Genomic DNA, 19,865 nt, shown 5'->3' with positions numbered 1-19,865 from the left:
GGCTAGCACTCTACCACTTGAGCGACAGCACCACTTGTGGCTTTTTCTGCTTATGTGGTGCTGAGGAATCGAACCCAGGGCCTCATGCATGCAAGGCAAGCGCTCTACCACTGAACCACCTTCCCAGCCCATCCTGATCTTTTAAATAGTACTTAAGATTCTATATCTAAATCAAAAGTGTAATAGCCCTGTACTTTGAGCCATCAAACTGAAATGAACTTTAGTTTTGAATGCTAGCTCTCTCCCTAAGTGTCTTAGGTACCTAGGCTTCAATACTGAACATAGAATCTAATAAGACACCTCCCCCTTTCTGCTGTGGGGCTTGAATTTAGAATCTGGTTTTTTGCTCAATACTGGTGCTCATTTGAGCCCATAATCTTTCTCAGCCCACTCTACATTTCTGTCTTTTTAATGGTTAATTGGAGGTGAGTCTTGCAGAGTTACTTCCTGGCTGGCTTCAAAAAGTGATCCTTGCTGGGTGCAGATGGCTTATGCCTGTAAGCTCAGGAGGCTGAGATCTGAGGATCATGGTTCAGAGTCAGCCTAGGTAGGAAAGTCTGAGACTTTATTTCCATATTTCCAATTGACCACCAGAAAACCAGAAGTGTGAGTCAAGTGGTGGAGCACTAGCTAACCTTGAGCTGAAGATCTGAGGGACAGTGCCCAGGGCTCAGAGTTCAAGCCCCATGGCCAATACTCTTCCCCCCCCCCCCCCCGCCCCCAAGAAAAAAAAGATCTCTTAGCCTCTTGAGTAGGCTCACATGCATGAGCCACCAGTGCCTTAGCTGAGTTCATTTCTTTGGTCCTCTGAACTAATAAGGTTTCCTACTTTAATGTTTACAAGTGTTGAGAAGGGAATATAACATTCTCTTTGGAAAATGCCAGAGGTAAAAGTAATTCAAAAACAACCCTTCTGGATGGTTATCCTGAATAAACCTGATAAAGGACATGAGGACTTGGATATAAGGCTAAGAAATGTAAATGGTCTTATGGAATGGTATGTGTAGCCTTTGTTTTATGTTCCTTTCATCTTTTTCTGTTTGGTGGTACTGGGGTTAGAACTTGGTCCTTTACATGTTCTATACTCACTGAACCACAACACCCCATGTATTGTGGTGATTTTTGAGATAGGGTCTCAATTTTTGGAGGGGGAAGGGTCTGGTCGTGGGGCCTGAACTCTGGGCCTGGGCGCTGTCCCTCAGCTCTTCATTCAGCTCAAGGCTAGCGCTCTACTACTTTAGCCACAGTGCCACTTCTGGCCTTTTTTTTCTTCTGCTTATGTGGTGATGAGGAATTGAACCCAGGGCCTCAGGCATGCAAGGCAAGCCCTCTACCACTGAGCCACCTTCCCAGCCCCTAGGGTCTCAATTTTTGACTGGGATTACCTGGATCATAGTTCACTCTCCTAGCTGACAGGCCTGTGTCAACATGCCCAGCATTTTCTGTTGAGATGAGGGCCTGGAACCCAGGCCCACGGAGGGCCGTGGTGTTTGTGTATAGGCCTGGCCACTAGCATTGGGTTCTTTATGGATAGTTTTAGAGTGATCATTTTGACTTCAACCATAACTTTCCTCAGACTAGTTTTTACATAATTCTGTTCTGGGTAACCAGGTTTGGAGCAGATAGCAGCTGGATGCTAGAGAAAACAGTTCGAACAAACTGCACAAATACAATGTGTAAAAATATAGGGAGATCTTGGCAGGGTGCTGGTGACTACTCAGGAGGCTGTGATCTAAGGATCACGGTTCAAACGCAGCCTGGATAGAAAGACTCATCTCCAATAAGCCACTAGAAAACCGGAAGTGGCACTGTGGCTCAAGCAGTAGAACTTCCCTTGAGCTGAACAGTGCAGGGACAGCGCCAAGGCCCTGAGTTCGAGCCTGACAGCAACAAAAAAAAGGGAGATGTTTAAAAACACTTGGATGGTATAGTGGTCCCAGCCCAGTAATCTCAGCCATACATGCTAAAATGTTAAAAGACATTATCTCAAATACAAGCTGGGCATGGTATGTACTGCCAGTTTTGTGGGAGGCAGAGGTAGGACTGCAGTTTGAGACAGTCCCTGGGCAAAATGGAAGACCTTTTCCTGAGAAAAAGGACTGAGGAGTGCTGCTTTCATTGCAAGCCCCAGATACAAAATGTATAGATTTTATGAGAAAAAATTTTGAGTATTTCCAAGTATTCTTTGAATCAAGTATTCTTTGGCAATCATTTAGAGTTTTTAGGATGCTTGATAGCACTGAAAAGTAATGAATGTGCTGGGTGCCAGTGGCTCACACCTGTAATCCTTGCTACTCAGGAGGCTGAGATCTGATCGTGGTTCAAAGCCAGCCCGGGCAGGAAAGTCCGTGAGACTCTCCACTAAACCACCAGAAAACCAGAAGTAGTGCTGTGGCTCAAGTGGTAGTGCTAGCCTTGAGCTGAAGAGCTGAAGGACAGCACCCAGGCCCAGAGTTCAAGCCCCATGACAAAAAAAAAAGGCTAGAATACTTAAGTGAACTGCTATTTCTTATTTAGTCATGGTAATTGTTCTGATATTCAAGTATCTGCATTTTATTAAGGCACTACCTATTTTGAATTTGTCAATTGTTTTTACATTTTACGAATCTACTTTTGCATGTTTGATTTACCAGGGATTTTAATCTGAATGGTGTAAAAGGGAAGAACATTTGAACTCAGGGCCTAGGTTCTGTTCCTGAGCTTGTTTTGCTCAAGGCTAGCACGCTACCACTTGAGCCACAGTTTCACTTCTGGCTTTTTACTTGGTGGTTTATTGGAGGTAAGAGTCTCAAGGACTTTACTACCCAAGCTGGTTTTGAATGGCTATCCTCAGATCTCAGCCGTCTGAGTGGGATTACAGACATGAGCCACTGGTGCACAGCCTGAACAGTTTATTTTTGTTGTTGGGAGGGGGGGGTCCGGTCATGGGGCCTGAACTCTGGGTCTGGGCGCTGTCCCTCAGCTCTTCAGCTCAAGGCTAGCATTCTACCACTTGAGCGTCAGCCCCACTTCCGGCTTTTTTTGCTTATGTGGTGCTGAGGAATCAAACCCAGGGCCTCATGCATGCAAGGCAAGCACTCTATCACTGAGCCACCTTCCCAGCCCCAAGCCTGAACAGTTTTTAAGTTGAGTTTCTGTAGTGTACTAATTTCCTTTTGGGTGACAAAATTTGAAGTGAGGTTTGGATATTTGATTAATCTTGGACCATCCACTTACTGATTAACTCTGAATGCAGCATGACTTTTAAAAACATGACTTTTAGATACTTATCAGGCACTGTTGCTGAGATCCAGAGGCATAAGACATTTATTTCTGTGTTGGTAGAGTTCATAATCACTGAATAGTCCTTTTATTTCTTAAACTCGTACATATTCTGAGTTGGAGATGGGTGGGGCTTCCTGGTAGATGGCCTTCTGTCCTTCTTCAAGGGTTGATGATTCTGTAGAGAGGTTTCTTGGAAGTGCTGTACAAAAGACTCAGGCAAGCTGGGGGTTTCTGTTTTGCTGCTCTATCACACTTGTTTCCTATGTGCCATTAGGCTACAATCCATGCCATGGTGGTGTGGGCTAAGCTGTGCTAGAAGACTCCTCTTTGAGACTGCCATTACCCAGAACTTGTGGAATTGCTTCTTCAGTTGTGGCAACCTTATAGATTACTTTTGTTTTCTCTGTGAAGTAAAAAAGGGTTAAAGGTAAGGAGGAAGAGTAACAAAGTAACACAAAGCTTGTTCAAGCTGAAAAGCACAGGAATATGGACCTATTCCTAAGATGTGCTATATGTGTCTATTTTTTTTATCCTTCCCATGATTCAGTTTTGTAGGATTTGCTTTCCTCTTAGCCTCTCTAGTGATAGTACTAGTTAGTAACATACCTAATAAATCATCTCCAACTTTGTATGTAGAATAAAGCAATAGGAAGGTGAGCTCATGTAAACGCTGTCATCTGCATTCTGAAAGAGTGGGTTGAGAAGAGCTTTCGGGGCATCTGACCAGAAAAGTTTAGAAACAGGCCCCACAGCCTGGTTATCTGGCTTTTCTGCCTTCTGAAAGTAGAAGCCTTTGAAAGTTGGATTGACAGGGCCCATCTTCCAGTTCAACAGAAGGGCCCAGAAGCCAAGAGCACACATACTTTTCTGATCTATACTCTGAGAATCTGGTTGGGCCACTGGCTGAAAAAGATGCACTACTTTTACTTAGTTTTGCCATTATAGTCTTTCAAGGATTACAGTGTTGATGTCTTAAGAGCTGAAAACCCAGGTAGTAAGTATCCTCCTTTCTTGTGTGTGGTGTTAGGGGTTGAACTTGGAATATTTCTCCAGTGACCGTCAAGTTCACTCCAGGCCTTTTTAGAACAAAAGCCTGAAACCTGGTTAATGTTTCAAGAAATTTCTCTCCCATTCCTTTTCATTTTGAACTAGGTGAGAATCTCTCAGGCAACAAATCTCCATTTTCTCTCAGTCTTAGGTTCTTTGCTAAAACTTCTGTAATGAGGTTTGGTTTTGACTGTTTGATAGCCAAGGTTGCATCTTAAGTTAAATCACAAAGGGAGAATCTACATTTGCTAGTATAAATTCCATAGTCCCCAAGCAAAGGATTGGAAAAGGTCTTGAAGAGCCCTCAATACCATGGGAAGTAAGGGTCAGTCAAGGAATTGGGTGATAAGGAAAAATATACTGATTTAGAGTTAGGAAATACTGAGATGTTAAGCTGAGTACTGGGGAATCCTAGATACGTAGGAGGCTGCAATCAGATGATCAGTGTTCAAATCCAGCTGAGGCAGGAAATGAGACTCTTAGCTCCAATTAATTACCAAAAAGCCAGAAGTAGAGTTGTGGCTCAAGTGATATACTTCTAGCCCTGGGTAAAAAAGAGCAGCACACAAACTCTTGAGTTCAAGCTCTGGTACCAGCACCAAAAATCAACAAAAACTAAACAAGCCAAATGAATTGGTTTGAAAAGACATGGTCTGAGGATATAGCTCTTACTCTGGTAGATCACGTGCCTTGCATAGGTGAGGCCCTTTGTTGAATGCCTAGCACTTGAAAAATTGCAATCTAAATGCCCTTCTAAAAAGTAGTGCTAGGCTTTGCTGAAGTTATATATATTTTCTCTCTCTCTTCCTCTCTCCCTCTTTCCTTCCTTCCTTCTTCCCTTCCTCCCTCCCTCCCTCCCTTCTTTCTTTCTTTCTTTCTTTCTTTCTTTCTTTCTTTCTTTCTTTCTTTCTTTCTTTCTTTCTTTCTTTCTTTCTTTCTTTCTTTCTTTCTTTCTTTCTTTCTTTCTTTCTTTCTTTCTTTCTTTCTAACTCTGGGCCTGGGTGTTGTCCCTCAGAGCTTCAGCTCAAGGCTAGTGCTCTACCACTTGAGCCACAGTGTCACTTCTGGCTTTTTCTGCTTATGTGGTGCTGAGGAATTGAACCCAGGGCCTCATGCATGCAAGGCAAGCACTCTACCATTGATCCACTTTCCCAGCCCTGAAGTTATATTTTTAATGAACAGTGAAATATTAATCTAGCAGTAATCCAATTATAAGTCATCAAGTTTATTGTGATATAGCTACTGTTTTAACTACCTGGTGTTTACTGTATAACCAGAAATGAACCCATTTTTTTGGATTTTGGATTATAAGGGTTGCATTTCTTTAATGTATTTTCCACAGTGAGGAGAAGGATAATAGTGCTAATTCCAGCTCAAGAACTCAGTCTTAAAGAGTACAGAAACATTCTGAACTGTGAGTAGATGGCTTTCCCTCAATCTCAGAATTAATTGTCTCATGTCCAGGGCAGTTGTGTTCTATTTCCTGAATGAGAAAATGGCTTTTGACAAAGCAGCCAAATGCCTCCATCCCATGAGATAACTGAGTCCATCTGAAGGTTGTTTTTTTTTTCCCCCCAGGCTTGGGGCTTGAACTGGGTGCTGTCTCTGAGCCTTTCTGTGCTCAAGGCTAGCACTCTGCCACTTGAACCACAGTGTAACTTTTCCTTTTTTTCTGTTTATGTGGTGCTGAGGAATCAAACCCAGGGCTTCATACATGGTAGGCAAGCACTCTACTGCTAAGCCACATTCCTGCCCCCCCTGAGTTTTTTACAAAGTCAGAAATGATGGAAGTCAGTAGGCTTTTTTTTTTTTTTTTTTTAAGATTATATGCACTTTTTTTCTTGGTGATACTTGTTTCCTAGTGTCTTGATAAAGAGTTAAAAGCAAAATTCTAAGAGCCCTTGCTACAAACTGCCTTGTTGGTAAGCTCAGGTCTAATATGGAAGCAGAATTTGAAAGGGGTTGGTAGTACTCACCTTCGGGAGCTTTGACTTTCTCATAGCACCGAAAGATAACAATGATGAGAAATGCTTCAGCAAGTTGGAAAATCATATAGAGGAGAGGAAAGAAGAAAAGTGGACCGATGACTTCAGGGGGAAAAGTCACATTAAGGATGGTAGAACAGAGCTGGATGTTTTGGAATCCTGTCTCCATGCTGATGGTGCGTCTGCCCCTATGTAAAAGAAAAAAGCCAACAATCCTGTATGTGCTCAGAAGGAGGGCATAAGGGAGCCAACTGTGTTTGGATCTTTGGACCTAATGTGGTCCAATGTAGGAAGATGGAAGGATTGCTTTCTTTTGTTCTTGGGCATTTTTTTTTTTTTTTTGCCAGTCCTGCGGCTTGAACTCAGGGCCTGGTCACTGTCCCTGAGCTAGCACTCTACCACTTGAGCCACAGCATCACTTTCAGCTTTTTCTGTATATGTGGTACTGAGGAATTGAATCCAGGGCTTCATGCATGCTAGGCAAGCACTCTACCACTAAGCCTCATTCCCAGCCCCATCTTGGGTGATTTTTTTTTTTCCTCAGAGCTAAGGACTGAACACAGGGCCTAGTACTTGCCATGCAAGTGCTCTTCCACTGAGCTAAATCCCCACCCCCATTAGGAGATTATTAAAGTTGGACTCAGAGCCTCACACATAAATGCTAGATGCTCTACCTCTTGAACCATTGCCATTGATGATTTCTGAGATAGTGTTAATTTTTTCCCCATGGGGCCAGAATCCTCCTGTTATTCCTGGACTACTGTTCTTACTTGTGCTTCCTTGTGTCATTGGATTGACAGATGTGTGCCAGTGTGCCCAGTCCAGAATTGGCATAACATGCAAGTGCCACTGCTGCTAATGGAGTCTCAAGGACACTTTCTTGCCTGAGCTGGTCTTCCATGTATTGAGATCCCCTAGTGTTTGCCTCCCAAGAAGCTAAGATTACATACTTTTTTTTTTTTTCCTTTTTCTTTTTTGTCATGGGGCCTGGGTGTTGTCCTTAAGCTCTTTTGCTAGACTAGTGCTCTACCACTGTGAGCCACAGCTCCACTTCCAGTTTTTGAGTGGTTAATTGGAGGTAAGAGTTTCATAAGGACTTTTCTGTCGGGGGGGGGGGGGGGCGCTTTGAACTGCCATCCTCAGATCTCGGCTTCCTAAGTAGCTAGAATTACAGGTGTGAGCCATGGGTGCCCGGCTAGTTCAGTTATTTTGTTATTGAGTGTTGGTCATGGGCTTGAACTCTGGGCCTGAATGCTGTCCCTCAGCTCTTCAGCTCAAGGCTAGTGCTCTACCACTTGAGCCACTGTGCCACTTCCAGTTTTCTAGTGGTTTATTGGAGATAAGAGTCTCATGGACTTTCCTGCCCAGGCTGGTTTTGAACTGCAATCTTCAGATCTCAACCTCCTGAGTAGCTAGGATTACAGGCATGAGCCACCAGGGCCTGGCTGGTTCAGTTTTTTTTAGGGGGGGGGCAGGGTAATTCTAATATTTGAACTCTTACATTAATATTTTGTCTACTAGAGCTGAAAAGTCCTTATATCGCTGGGCATAGGTGTGTTGCCTGATGTTCCTACACCTTGCCTTCAAATCAACTTTTCACGCAGCAGCCATGTTTGTGAATTGACTGGACTGTAGCCAAGGACCACAACTGCATCAGCTTGGATTACCAGAGTTGAAGAGAACTATCCCCCAGGGGTATCCTTTGTCAAGACTAAAGCCTGGATAGAAATGGAGGAAAAATGGGAAAGGAAGTAGGGACTATTAACAATGGGATGAAGCCACCTCAGTACTATTAACTACCAGGGAATTGGACAAGAGATGGGATCTAGATTCTGGTAGGGGTTGGACTTTGCCATTGGCTTTTGCTGTTTAATTAGACCTTTGGTATTGGCATTTAATTTAAGCTTCTATTCCCTCTCTTCCCCCCTCAATATTTCTCACAGTCTCTAATTCCTTGTTTAGTTGGTGGCGCTGAACATACTTCTAGGAAAATGCTTTGCCCAGATCTTGGGTTCCTAATTCCTTGTCCTTTTTGTGAAAGACTAGGACAAGGAAGAAACCCACGGGACAGTGAGATCTAAGGGAGTACCTACCGTTCATCAACGCAGAAGAGAGCAGAGAGAAGATAGCCCATCAGGAAGCCAATGAAAGGCATCAGGGAGGAGGTAGTCAGCAAAGGTGGTGTCATGGCAAACAGGATGCTATTGCCCACGCTGATGACAGAGAGGGCTGTGACGGCCACACAGAATATGAAAGTGATAATCATCCCTCCCTGGACAAAAGGACAAAAAGAGGCAATTAGGAGGGTGGGAGTAGGAACAGGGGTAGGGGATGTACAGGTGGTGAATGGAAGTGTGTGTGCTGGTTTCTGCAGTTTGAACTCTGGGAATCATTTTAACATAACAATGGTGTTTGAAGTGGGTAGGAACAAGAAAAACCTTTTGTTTTTATTTTGTGATAAGCTTTTGCTGTGTAGCTTGGGCTGGCCTTGAGCTCACAGTCATACTTCCACTCTGCTGAGATTGATCAAAGGTGAGTACCACCAAGCCCGTTAGCTAGCACACATAGAGGACAGAGATTTGGCTAAACTTTGATCACAGCACTCTCAGGCACAGCTGCTTTTAACACCTCTCCAGACAAACAGATTTTCAGTGAGATATTATAGTTTAAAAGGAATGAGACTGCTCAGACCTCCTGTAAAGTTGATGTAAATGAGAAGTTTGTCATGTTTTCAGGGTCTATACACATATTTTACAATACCATCCTTGTTGCAAATAGGGAGCTGACATTTTGAATTGCTCCTTTTGAATTCTTAATTTTTGCTCTCTACAATGACAAAGTAAATTTTACTCCTGTCCAAAAAGGAGAATGAGTAATCTAGACATACTGGACTACAGAAACTGTGCAACTAAAATCCTTCCTCTGTGTGGTTATTCACTGTCATTCCCCTGTGTCCTTGTACTCTTAAGGACTACATAATAGTGATTATAAACACACTTTGGCATGGTTCAGGTAGGAAGGCTGTCTCTTGTCAGTCTAAGTGTAAAGTTTAGTCATATCTCTGAGTGAGGTTGATGGCACCGGATCTGGCATGTAAACTACTGTGGCTACCCATAGATAAAGGAGAGTCCTGTCATTCCTACCATCCGGAAAATCTACCATGTCTGCCACCTGCTGAGATAGTGATCCTGGGTAGCTGCTGCTTCATAGCCCACCATGTTTTATACTGACTTCACTGTGCCATCACAGCCAAAATAAGTGTCCATTCAAAGGCACCAATCCATTCACTTGCCTATGATCCCTGAGATGGCGTTGCTTACATGACCCAGGCCCACACAGGTTGGTGAGTGGTAAAACTGGGCAGATCTTGTTTTACAGGGATTTTGTAGGATTACAGAGAGAAGCAGTTGCAAGGACAAGTGTGAGAAGACAGAATCTGGGAGCTATAGAAGGTACAAATTTAAGGAAAAAATAGACCAAAGTAGGTCAGAGGACAGTTTATCAGTGTACAGCATGTATGGGGGGGGGGGGGAAAGCTAAGCTAAACTGGTGTAACTGGACCCTTACTAAAGTGGTTCATGTTTATGGTGAAAAGTGGCTGCTTGATCATGTCATGTTCTGATTCAACTTAGCCACATAGTCTTTAGACAAACCATTGATGGCTAACTTAAAAGTTTCGTAAATTATTTTTCAAAATGGAACTTCCTTAAACTTGTATCTTGGCATATTGAAGTGTGCCCTTCTGCCAGGAAAAGCAACTGATGATTGAACAGAAACTAATTGATGATAACGGACCTCTAGAATGTTGGGGGCCAGGGATGTGGAACATTCTGGATGGAACAGAGGCTGATGGGGCTTCAAGCACCAAGGTCAAAAAAGTTGGTGAAGGTTACAGTCTCAGATTCTTCTGAGGGTGGGGTAGTGATGTTAAGCTCTCTCTATGACTCCAGATCCCCTGTGGCTTTAATTTACTCTTCTTCCATCGCCTGAAATGTTGAAATGTTCTCTGGTGCTCTCTCTATTCTGTCAATCAGTCAAGATTGCCCTGATGCCCTGTGTTTGGCCTCCTGATATTTGGCTTACCTAAATCCTAACATTCCTGCTTGGTCTAGTTCAAGATCCTCTCCCCAATGAGCCTCCTTGACCACCCTGGCTCTCAGTAATTTCTTTCCCTTCTGCCTTGGATCTCACGTCTCATGCTGTCTCACATTCTGTAGATAACCAACAGCAGAAAGTCTAGCATTTAGAAGAAACATGATACAAATTTATTGTAAAAAGTTATTCTTTGAAGTCGCATATAGTGTTTTACTTTTTTCTCCTTCAAAAGTATTTTCAGGGGCTGGGAAGGTGGCTCAGTGGCAGAGTGTTTGCCTTGCATGCATGAGGCTCTGGGTTCGATTCCTCAGCACCACATAAGCAGAAAAAGCTGGAAGTGGCGCTGTGGCTCAAGTGGTAGAGCGCTAGCCTTGAGCTGAAGAGCTGAGGGACAGAGCCCAGGCCCAGAGTTCAGGCCCCACGTCCAGCAAAAAAAAAAAAAAAATTCATGCACATTATGATCCCACAAAGTATTAGAGGTACCAAGAATAGACCTCTAAAAAAACAGAAAAAGAAAGAAAGAAAGAAGGAAACTGACACAGCAGCCTGCTTGCTCTACTTTGGTGGAATTTCCCCAGGGCCCAAAGGCTTTGTCCCTAGAGTGTGACACTGTTGGGAGGTGCTGTGGACTTTTAAGAGATGAGTTCTCATGAGAAGACTTTCAGTCACTGGGGGTATTCCCTCAGCAGGGTTTGGGAGACACTGTCCTCATTTCTCTGTCTCCAGAATGTGAGAACATAAGCATGCTTCTGTTACTCGACACCTTTGTTAGATGCCCAAACCAATGGTGCAACCTTACATTGGACTTGAACTTCCAGAATTGTGGTCAAAAATAAAACTCATTATAGTATAGCCATTGCTATTGCTCCCATCCCATGATGCTCTGTAGTATAAACATGACCCATAGGTTCTTACCTTCATGATATAGGGTACATATTGTGGTCGTTTGGTTTTGAGGATGATCCCAATGGTGCAAGGAATGAGAACCATGACTAGTGATATCATGATGCCCTTATAAGGTATTTTGTCCTTTAGGTCTCCCTCATAGATTCCTCTGGAGTAGACGTACAAAAGCAGAGGCATCATGCCCAAGGCAAAGAAGGTAGAGCAAGTGGTCATCACGATGCTGGGTGGGTGACATGAGAAGTGTGGAGAGAAGCCATGAACAGACTTGAGTGCTTGCTATGAGCTGGGTAGGCACTATGCTAAGCACTTTACGCTAAACCATTTGAACAGTAAGTGTACTTACTTTTTTTTTTTTTGGTCGGTCCTGGGCTTGAACTCTGAGCCTGGGCGCTGTCCCTGAGCTCTTCAGCTCAAGCCAAGCGCTCTACCACTTTCTGGTGGTTCATTGGAGATGAGTCTCACGGACTTTCCTGCCTTGGCTCATACTTACTTTTTGCTTATAATAAAGAAATTGAAGTCTGAAAGAATTACGACTTACCAGAATCGCACAAGAAAGTAGCTGAGGCAGGATTTGACCTATGATTGTCCAACTGATGTGAGCATACATGCTTAATTGAGGAAGGAGTTATTCTTATTTTCTGTGTAATAAAACTCTGAACACCTGCCATGCGCATAATCCATTTTGAATATAATTGTGATCCTATTACCCTGACTGTGGAATAGCATTTGGCCCACATTGGCTAGATGTCTGCCATGGAACAAAGGGACTAACTGGATGTAAAGCCGTCGCCCAAATGGAGACAGTTAGCATCAACTGTATCAAGTGTGTTTTGCCACTTGGGAAATTTAAGAGTGAGACACAGTGACAAAGTGCTTGCTGTTTGGGAATGTTAGAATGGGCACAATAGACATGAAGAAGCCAAAAAGCATATAGAGAAATCAGCTGTCTGTGAGTGCTTGCAGTAATTGCCCGACAGTCACAAGATCCTGGTTTCAAAACCCCAATACTACCCAAACAACAACAACAGCAACAAACCCCACCAAAAACCAAACCCACCATAATTAGGACTATAAAAACAAATAACATCCATTCAGCAGAAAGTATAATTAAAAAGCTAGAATAGTAGACTAGTAGAGAAGACAGCAATTACCCAGATTAAAGAAAAAAAGATAGCCAGGTGCTGGTGGCTCACACCTGTAATCCTAGCTACTCAGGAGACTGATATCTGAGGAGCACAGTTCGAAGCCAGCTTGAGCTGGAAGTAAAGCTGTGGTTGAAGTGGTAAAGCGTTTCTTGAACAAAAGAAGCTCAAGGACAGAGCCCAGTCCCTAAGGCCAGCTCTCTCTCTCTCTCTCTCTCTCTCTCTCTCTCTCCCTTTCTCTCTCCCTCCCCCCCCCTCTCTCTCTCTCTCTCTCCCCCTTTCTCCCTCTCCCTCTCTCTCTCTCTCTCTCTCTCTCACACACACACACACACACGTATAATTTCATAGTTGTAAAACAATAAAGTTCAATATTCTTTAGCATACTAGCAACAGCATGGAAATTCCTAATGCTAAAGAGATTATTAAAAATTGATAGCAGATATTAAATGGGAAGCAATTGAAGGATTACCTTTCCTAAAGAAATAAACACTAAATGTTATCACCTCTTTTATAAATTATATCATGTATAGGCCCTCACTAGAACAAAAGAGAAATAAAGAATGTAGAGATGAGGAAAAGTTTCTATTTTTTGCTAATGACAGGAATGTTTATAGTTTTTTCATTATGCTAAGAATCCACAGGATTCCAAACATCTTAATAGAAAATAAGTTGGGACCTGATATACTATGAAAAAATAGCAAATAATTGTTTTAAAAAGATATATTCAGAGGCTGGGAAGGTGACTCAGTGGTAGAGTGCTTGCCTTGCTTGCGTGCATGAGGCCCTGGGTTTTATTCCTCAGCACCACAGAAGAAGCTGGAAGTGGCACTTGGCTCAAGTAGTAGAGTGTTAGCTTTGAGCTGAAGAGTCGAGGCACAGTGTTCAGCCCCAGAGTTCAGGCCCCATGACCACCACCACCAACAACAACAAAAGATATATTCAAGCTAGGAACTGGTGGTTCAGGCCTGTAATCCTAGCTATAGAAGAGGCTGATATCTGAGGGTCACGGTTCAAAGCCAGCCAGGGCATGAAAGTCCATGAGACTTTTATCTCCAATTAGACACCAAAAATCTGGAAGTGGAATAGTGGCTTAAGAGGTAGGGCACTAGCCTTGAGAAGAAAAGCTCAGGGACAATGTTCAGGTCCTGAGTTCAAGCCCTAGGAATGGCACACACACAAGACATTCAAAAAACCACAAAATCTTCAGATCTAAATGAGATGGGAGCTCTTTAATGAAGAAATAAAACATCATAGAAAAGTATGAAAGAAGGCCCAAGTCAAAGCAAAGCTGTACTAAATTCATGGATGAATGGGAAGACTCATTATAGAGATGGTATACAAATCTGTGTATAAATGCAATGCAAATTTAATAAAAATTCCATAATTTACTCGGTAGACTTGAAAGCTGATTCTAAAATTCAAATGAAATAGCACAAAGGCAAAGAATAACTTTTCAAGAATGATAATGTAGGATGACTTTATATTTCAGATATCAAGACTTAGCCATCATGATTAAGAAAGGGTGGTAGTGTCATGAATATAGCCACACAGACCAATAAGAGAGATTTCAGCCTGGCGTTGGTGGCTCACACCTGTAATCCTAGCTACTCAGCAGGCTGAGATCTGAGAATTACGGTTCAAAGCCAGTCAAGGCAGGAGAGTCTGTGAGACTTTTTTTTTTCTTTTTTTGTTTATGTGGTGCTGAGGAATCGAACCCAGGGCCTCAGGCATGCAAGGCAAGCGTTCTACCACTGAGCCATCTTCCCAGCCCCAAGTCTGTGAGACTCTTATCTCCAATTAACCACCAGAAAACAAGTGGCGCTGTGGCTCAAGTGGTAGAGCACTAGCCTTGAGCTGAAGAGCTGAGGGACAGTGCCCAGGCCCAGAGTTCAGGCCCCACAACCAACAACAACAACAAAAAATTTGCAAGGATAGCAGTCTACCTTGTTTATGGTATATACACATGGGATAATAGTTTACAGGAATGCTGAACACAAAGTCACAGGAGGTGCTTCCTTTGGGGTGCAGTAGAGAGGAGTGAGATTGAGGAGGGGGCCTAGAGGGCCTTCAGTGGTAGCTATTGATCTCTTTGTACAACTCCTCCCCTCCCCCCCCCCCCCCCCCCCCGTAACCTGTTTGTTTGTTTTGTGTCCTGGAGCACCAAAGTTGTGCTTGCTTTGGCCTGGTGTGCTAGGAGTTTTGGAATTTGCTCTGAGACTTGGTGTGCTTGTCTACTTAGCTATGGGAGAGTCATGTGCCTACATCCCCATGTTGGGAACTCGGCCCCTAACTTGATGGTATCTGTGAGTGTTCTGCTTCTCAGTGTACTGAGGACAACCACAGTAAGTAACTCAGAGATTCGTTCCCGGGTTGGAAACATAAGTCATTTTTTTCATTTTTCTTTCATCTGTAAGTTCTTTTTATTTCGTTTTTGAAATATTTCCTAGGCTGGCCTTGACCTCCTGGGCTCAAATATCCACCCACTACAACTAGCTGGAACCGCTACAGGCCTGTTCCTGCACAGGTCCTGAAAGTGTTGACAGACTCTGCTTTGGAGTGTTAGAACCTCTGTTTAAGGAACTGGCTTGTGCCCCTGTTAAGGGAGAGATTGGAGGCAGAAGCTGAGGGATGTGCAAGGCCCCTGCCCCTCCACCTCCCAAGCCTTTCTGGTAAAGTAGGAAACTTCTGGGAACCCCAGTGGCTTCCATCTCATCTTGGTTAGCCTTCATCCCTGGGGTGACCTGCAGAAACCCCTGGCTTTTTCTTTTCTTTTCTTTCCTCCTTCCTTCCTTCCTTCCTTCCTTCCTTCCTTCCTTCCTTCCTTCCTTCCTTCCTTCTTTCTTTTTTTCTTTCTTTCTTTCTTTCTTGTCAGTTGTGGGGCCTGAACTCTGGGCCTGAGTGCTGTCCCTCAGCTCTTCAGCTCAAGGCGAATGTTCTACCACTTGAGCCACAGCACCACTTCCGGCCTTTTCTGTTAATGTGGTGCTGAGGAATCGAATCCAGGGCCTCATGCACGCAAGGCAAGCACTCTACCACTGAGTCACCTTCCCAGCCCTCCTTGGCCTTTTATCCAGACCTATGGTCCACCCAAGTGTTGGTTCTAGTTTCTGCTGCAGACCTAGTGGGGTGAGGGGAGTGAAGGAGCCCGAGGGACAGCTGAGGATGGTCAAAGGTGGCCAGGTCCTGCTGTCAGTCTCTCCTCTGACCCAGACAGCCACACTCCCTTTACCTTGGAGGGCATCTTCTCTTGCCTGTGTGTCTTTGAGGGGTGGCTATGCCTCCCTGCTTGTGGGACCCACCAGGTAGCCCAGCCTCCTTGATGGTCTGTTGCCCTCAGACTGTGAAATTGGGGGTGGGGGTGGGGCAGCATAGCCATGGGAGAGGGCCTTGAGCTGACTCTAGATAACGTCTTCACAGATTTGGGAAAACGTTTGGGAAATAGATGGATTTTTCACTTCCCCCCAACTCTGAAGTGGAATTGTTGTGCTTCAAGAAAGGTCTCAAAGTGGACCTTGGGCCTTTGGCCATGTATTGTTTGCTTTGCATCATCCTTTAAACAGACTTAGATGGGTTTGGACATTTAAAAATTTGGAGATTGCAACCAGGTGCTGGTGGCTCACACCTGTAACCCTCGCTACTCGGGAAGCTGAGCTCTGAGGATCGTTATTCAAAGCCAGCCCAGGCAGGAAAGTCCATGAGACTCTTTTCTTCAATTAACCACTAGAATGCTGGAAGTAGAGCTGTGGCTTAAAGTGGTAGTGCACTAGCCTTGAGCAAAAAAGCTCAGGGACAGTGGCCAAGCCCTAAGTTCAAGCCCCATGACCACTACTACCACCAACAAAAAAAATTAGGAGATTCTATTCCTGAAAAGCAGAAAGCCTGAGAGAGTGAGGGAAGAGGTGACATTGTCCAAAAAGAAATGTGCTCTTTCCCTGACTTGAGTAACTGTAACTCACTGTATATCACCTTTATGATAATAATAAAAATTAAAAAGACAAGAAAGGCAGAAAGCTGTGGCAGCTGTGCCCTCCTCCTGTTGAATCTCTCCATTTGCCCTGGTCAGCCCCCTTTGAGGCTGGCAGGCAGCTGGTCCTGAAAATATTTGAGTAAAAGCCCACGCTCTAGAGCCAGCCAGGTGTGGAGCAAAGATGTTAAGCCCTCCAAGATTCAAGATTCTGCATTGCTAAATGCGAGTAGTTATTTTATATTTCCAGGGTACTGTCTGAGGGTCAGGTGCCCTTATGCAGGTAAAGCATGTAGTGTAGACTCATCACTGTCATTATTATACATGTAGCACGCTGATCCAGGTGAACTCAAATTGGAATTCATACTGAGGCAGTAGATGAATGTGGGTGCTAAGATTCCTGCTCTCCCAGTGGGGTCTGAGGCCCAGGTCACTTCTTGTGGAGAAATGACGGTCATCAGGTACCTGGACAAGGAGGCTGAGCAGCAGAGCATGGAGGATCTTATGGAGGACTGCTGCAGTGGGGGGTCTCAAGCCTCAGAAATGGAGGTGCTGTGAGGCCGCCTCAGTATTTACTGGCAGGGAGGCCAGATTATCTGGTAACTCACACTTAAAAAAATAAAACTCACCCATCACTCCTTCACCCTGCTAACTCTGTTCTACTCAGTCACGATTCACACATTCCCCGGGGAGTCTCTTCCCTCCCACCTGACGCTGGTTCTTTTTTCACTGGATTTGAGGTAGTGTCTGGTTTGCTTAGACTACAGAGGCTGGAACAAACCTTATCCAAGGCCCAGATCTGTGAGCGTGGGCTTGCTTTGCAGCAGGAAGGATTTGGATTGGACAGAGGGAAGAATTTCCTAATAGTGAGGTGATCCAATATTGCAATATATTCCTAGTCCCCTTGGTGGCTCTCTGCCCATCCACTGTATTGAGTAGGTAGAGAGTCTAGACCACAGATTCTGGCTAACCATGGTTATTTCATTTAGAAATTTGCAACACCAACACCAAGAACATTAATAAAGTAAAAAAGGACCCAAGCAGTAGAGTACCTGCCTACCATGCTCCAGGTTCCTGAATTCAATTTCCAGGGTCATTAGGAGAAAACAGCGTGTGCTAGGGGCTGAGAAATACAGTTCAGTGGTAGAGTACTTGACTACCATGCATAAGGTCTTGGGTTCTATCCTCAGCATCACAAAAATATTAAAAAAAAATTGATCTCAGAATCCTGCATCACTAGGATAGAGTTTTTTTTTGGCCAGTCCTGGCGCTTGAACTCAGGACCTGGGTACTGTCCCTGAGTTTCTTTTGCTCAAGGCTAGCACTCTACCACTTGAGCCACAGTGCTACTTTCAGCTTTTTTTTCTATAAATGTGAGAATGAGGAATTGAACCCAGGGCTTCATGCATGCAAGGAAAGCACTCTATCACTAAGCCACATTCCCAGTCCCACTAGAATGGATTTCATGGGTACTTTTCTTCATAAAGTTCGGCTCTTTGTAAAGTTCTCTTTAGCCCTGGCACAGGCTTCTGGGGCAGGTGTAAGATAACCTCTGTGGGAGGTTCAAGGATAGACTCTTGTCTGTTTGGAAGGACAAGCTCTCAAGCAGCACCCGTGAACATGTGGCCCAGGAGATAAGCCTCTCAGGTTGCTGCTCAGGCTGCTTTGGGCAAGGTAGTGGATGGTCTCCAGACCAGTTGGGTTGAGGTAGGGCCCAGCCCCACTGGGCCTGTGCTGGGATCACAGTGTTTACCTTGCATGACTTAGCAGGCAGGTGTCACTGCATCTGATGGTGGCTGAGGCATCTTAGAGGGAAGGAGATACATTAGAGGACTTGGGGAAAACTTTTGGAGTTCTTGCTTACTCTTTAGAACTTTTATTTTTGTCATGGGGCTTGAACTCTGGGCCTGGGTGCTGTCCCTCAGCTCTTTAGCTTAAGGCGAGCTCTCTATTGCTTGAGCCATAGCACCACTTCTAGTTTTTTTTTTTGTTTTTTTTTTTCTGGTGATTAATTGGAGGTAAGAGTCTCATGGATTTTCCTTGCCAGGGCTGGCTTTGAACCATGATCTTCAGATCTCAGCCTCCTTAGTAGCTAGGATAACAGGCATGAGCCACTGGCGCCAAACTAGTCTTTAGAATTTTGAGGTGCTCATTTGGTTCCAAATCTTCCTGATATCCCTGGCCATGTCCAGTACCCATCTTACCCCCTTTCAGATCTCTAGTCTCAGTGCTGACACCTTACCCACCCACTCACCCAGTTACATCAGTGTCGTTCTTCAGGGGCTCATTGGTTGATGTCAATACTCCTTTGAAGCAATATTCCTGCCACACTTGTGATGCCTCTGGGAGATCAACTTTGCCCAGGAGGCCCCTGAACCAGCTTAGTGCCTTTGGCTTGGTGCTTAAACCAAGGGGAACCCTATCCCCTTTACCTAGTCCAACATAAGCTCTTGGCTATAAATGCCAGTCCCCACCCCAGAACCCACTTCCTCCCCGCCCCCCCCCCCCAGGCTTCAGCCCAATTGTGACATTTCCACAGTGGCCTTGTCCAGAACTGCTATCTTCTTAACCTTAGTCCTACCTGAGGTTCATGTCTCCTTTCACAGCCAGGGTGAAGATATTGGACAGGCTTCCTCCTGGTGAGCAGCCACAGATCAAGATAGCCAGCGCCTCAATGTTATTCAGCTTGAGGACCTTGCCAAGCACAAACGCAGCGAGGGGCATGATGCCATACTGGGCCACCAGGGCGATGATTGCCCCCTTAGGTTTCCAGAAGTGAGCCTTGATTTTGCTGAATTCCATGGTGCAGCCTAGTGAAAGCATCATTATCAGCAGCATAAGCACTAGGATGATGCTCAGGGCCAGGTCAGTAGGACGTTTGCCAAAGTCAGGCGGCAGGGAGAAATTGAAGTGGGCAGACACATTGTGCAGCTCCATTGTTCCAGGAGACAGTAATGATCTTGTGTCTTGTTTCCACCTTTGCTTGTTGGATGCCTTCTTTGAATCACCTCTCTGGACAGAATTTCTGACAAAATGTTGCTCTGGTCAAATAGAAGGATTATGCAATGAACACAGCTATGTGGCTGTGACTCTTCAGGGAAAAGAGCCCAAAACCTTATCTATCTGGCTTTCCCTACCTCCCTTAAATTCTCTGACCTCTGCCACTCTGCCAGGTACTGCTCGCATGCCTCCTTTACCATCTATCTGGATATTTCTGGGACCAGGGGCCTCTTTCCCTCCCCTGTCCGCCTCTGATCTGGCCTTACTGGCATTAGTCCTGAGATCAGTCTTGGTCCCAAACCAACCTGGTTCCAGCCTTTCTCCTTGACCGAGCACCTGCTTCCTGCTCAGTCCCAGACACCTCAGGTTCCCCACTGAGAAAGCGCCTTCCCCATGGTCAGTGGATTACCCATTTGTCCCCAAAGACCACATGAGAAGTATCATCTTTGGATCTTCCTTGTA

At 44.6% G+C, this 19,865-nt stretch overlaps 1 protein-coding gene across 1 annotated transcript; it reads right to left on the bottom strand.

The window, feature by feature from the left end:
* Positions 1–3,283: 3,283 nt before the first annotated feature.
* On the bottom strand, positions 3,284–19,482 carry Slc10a1 (solute carrier family 10 member 1). Its single transcript, XM_070031236.1, has 5 exons — positions 18,985–19,482; positions 11,307–11,517; positions 8,390–8,568; positions 6,288–6,484; positions 3,284–3,667 (listed from the first exon to the last, which is right to left on the bottom strand). The coding sequence occupies exons 1-5, from the start codon at positions 19,338–19,340 to the stop codon at positions 3,567–3,569; spliced, it is 1,044 nt and encodes a 347-aa protein (XP_069887337.1). The 5' UTR covers positions 19,341–19,482; the 3' UTR covers positions 3,284–3,566.
* Positions 19,483–19,865: the final 383 nt, after the last annotated feature.

This window comes from Dipodomys merriami, unplaced genomic scaffold, assembly GCF_024711535.1.
Source record: "Dipodomys merriami isolate MVZ:Mamm:240054 unplaced genomic scaffold, mDipMer1.0.p SCAF_1, whole genome shotgun sequence".
Lineage (NCBI taxonomy): Eukaryota > Metazoa > Chordata > Mammalia > Rodentia > Heteromyidae > Dipodomys > Dipodomys merriami.
Note: the sequence above shows the minus strand (reverse complement) of the source record. Positions and strands in the feature narration are given on the sequence as shown.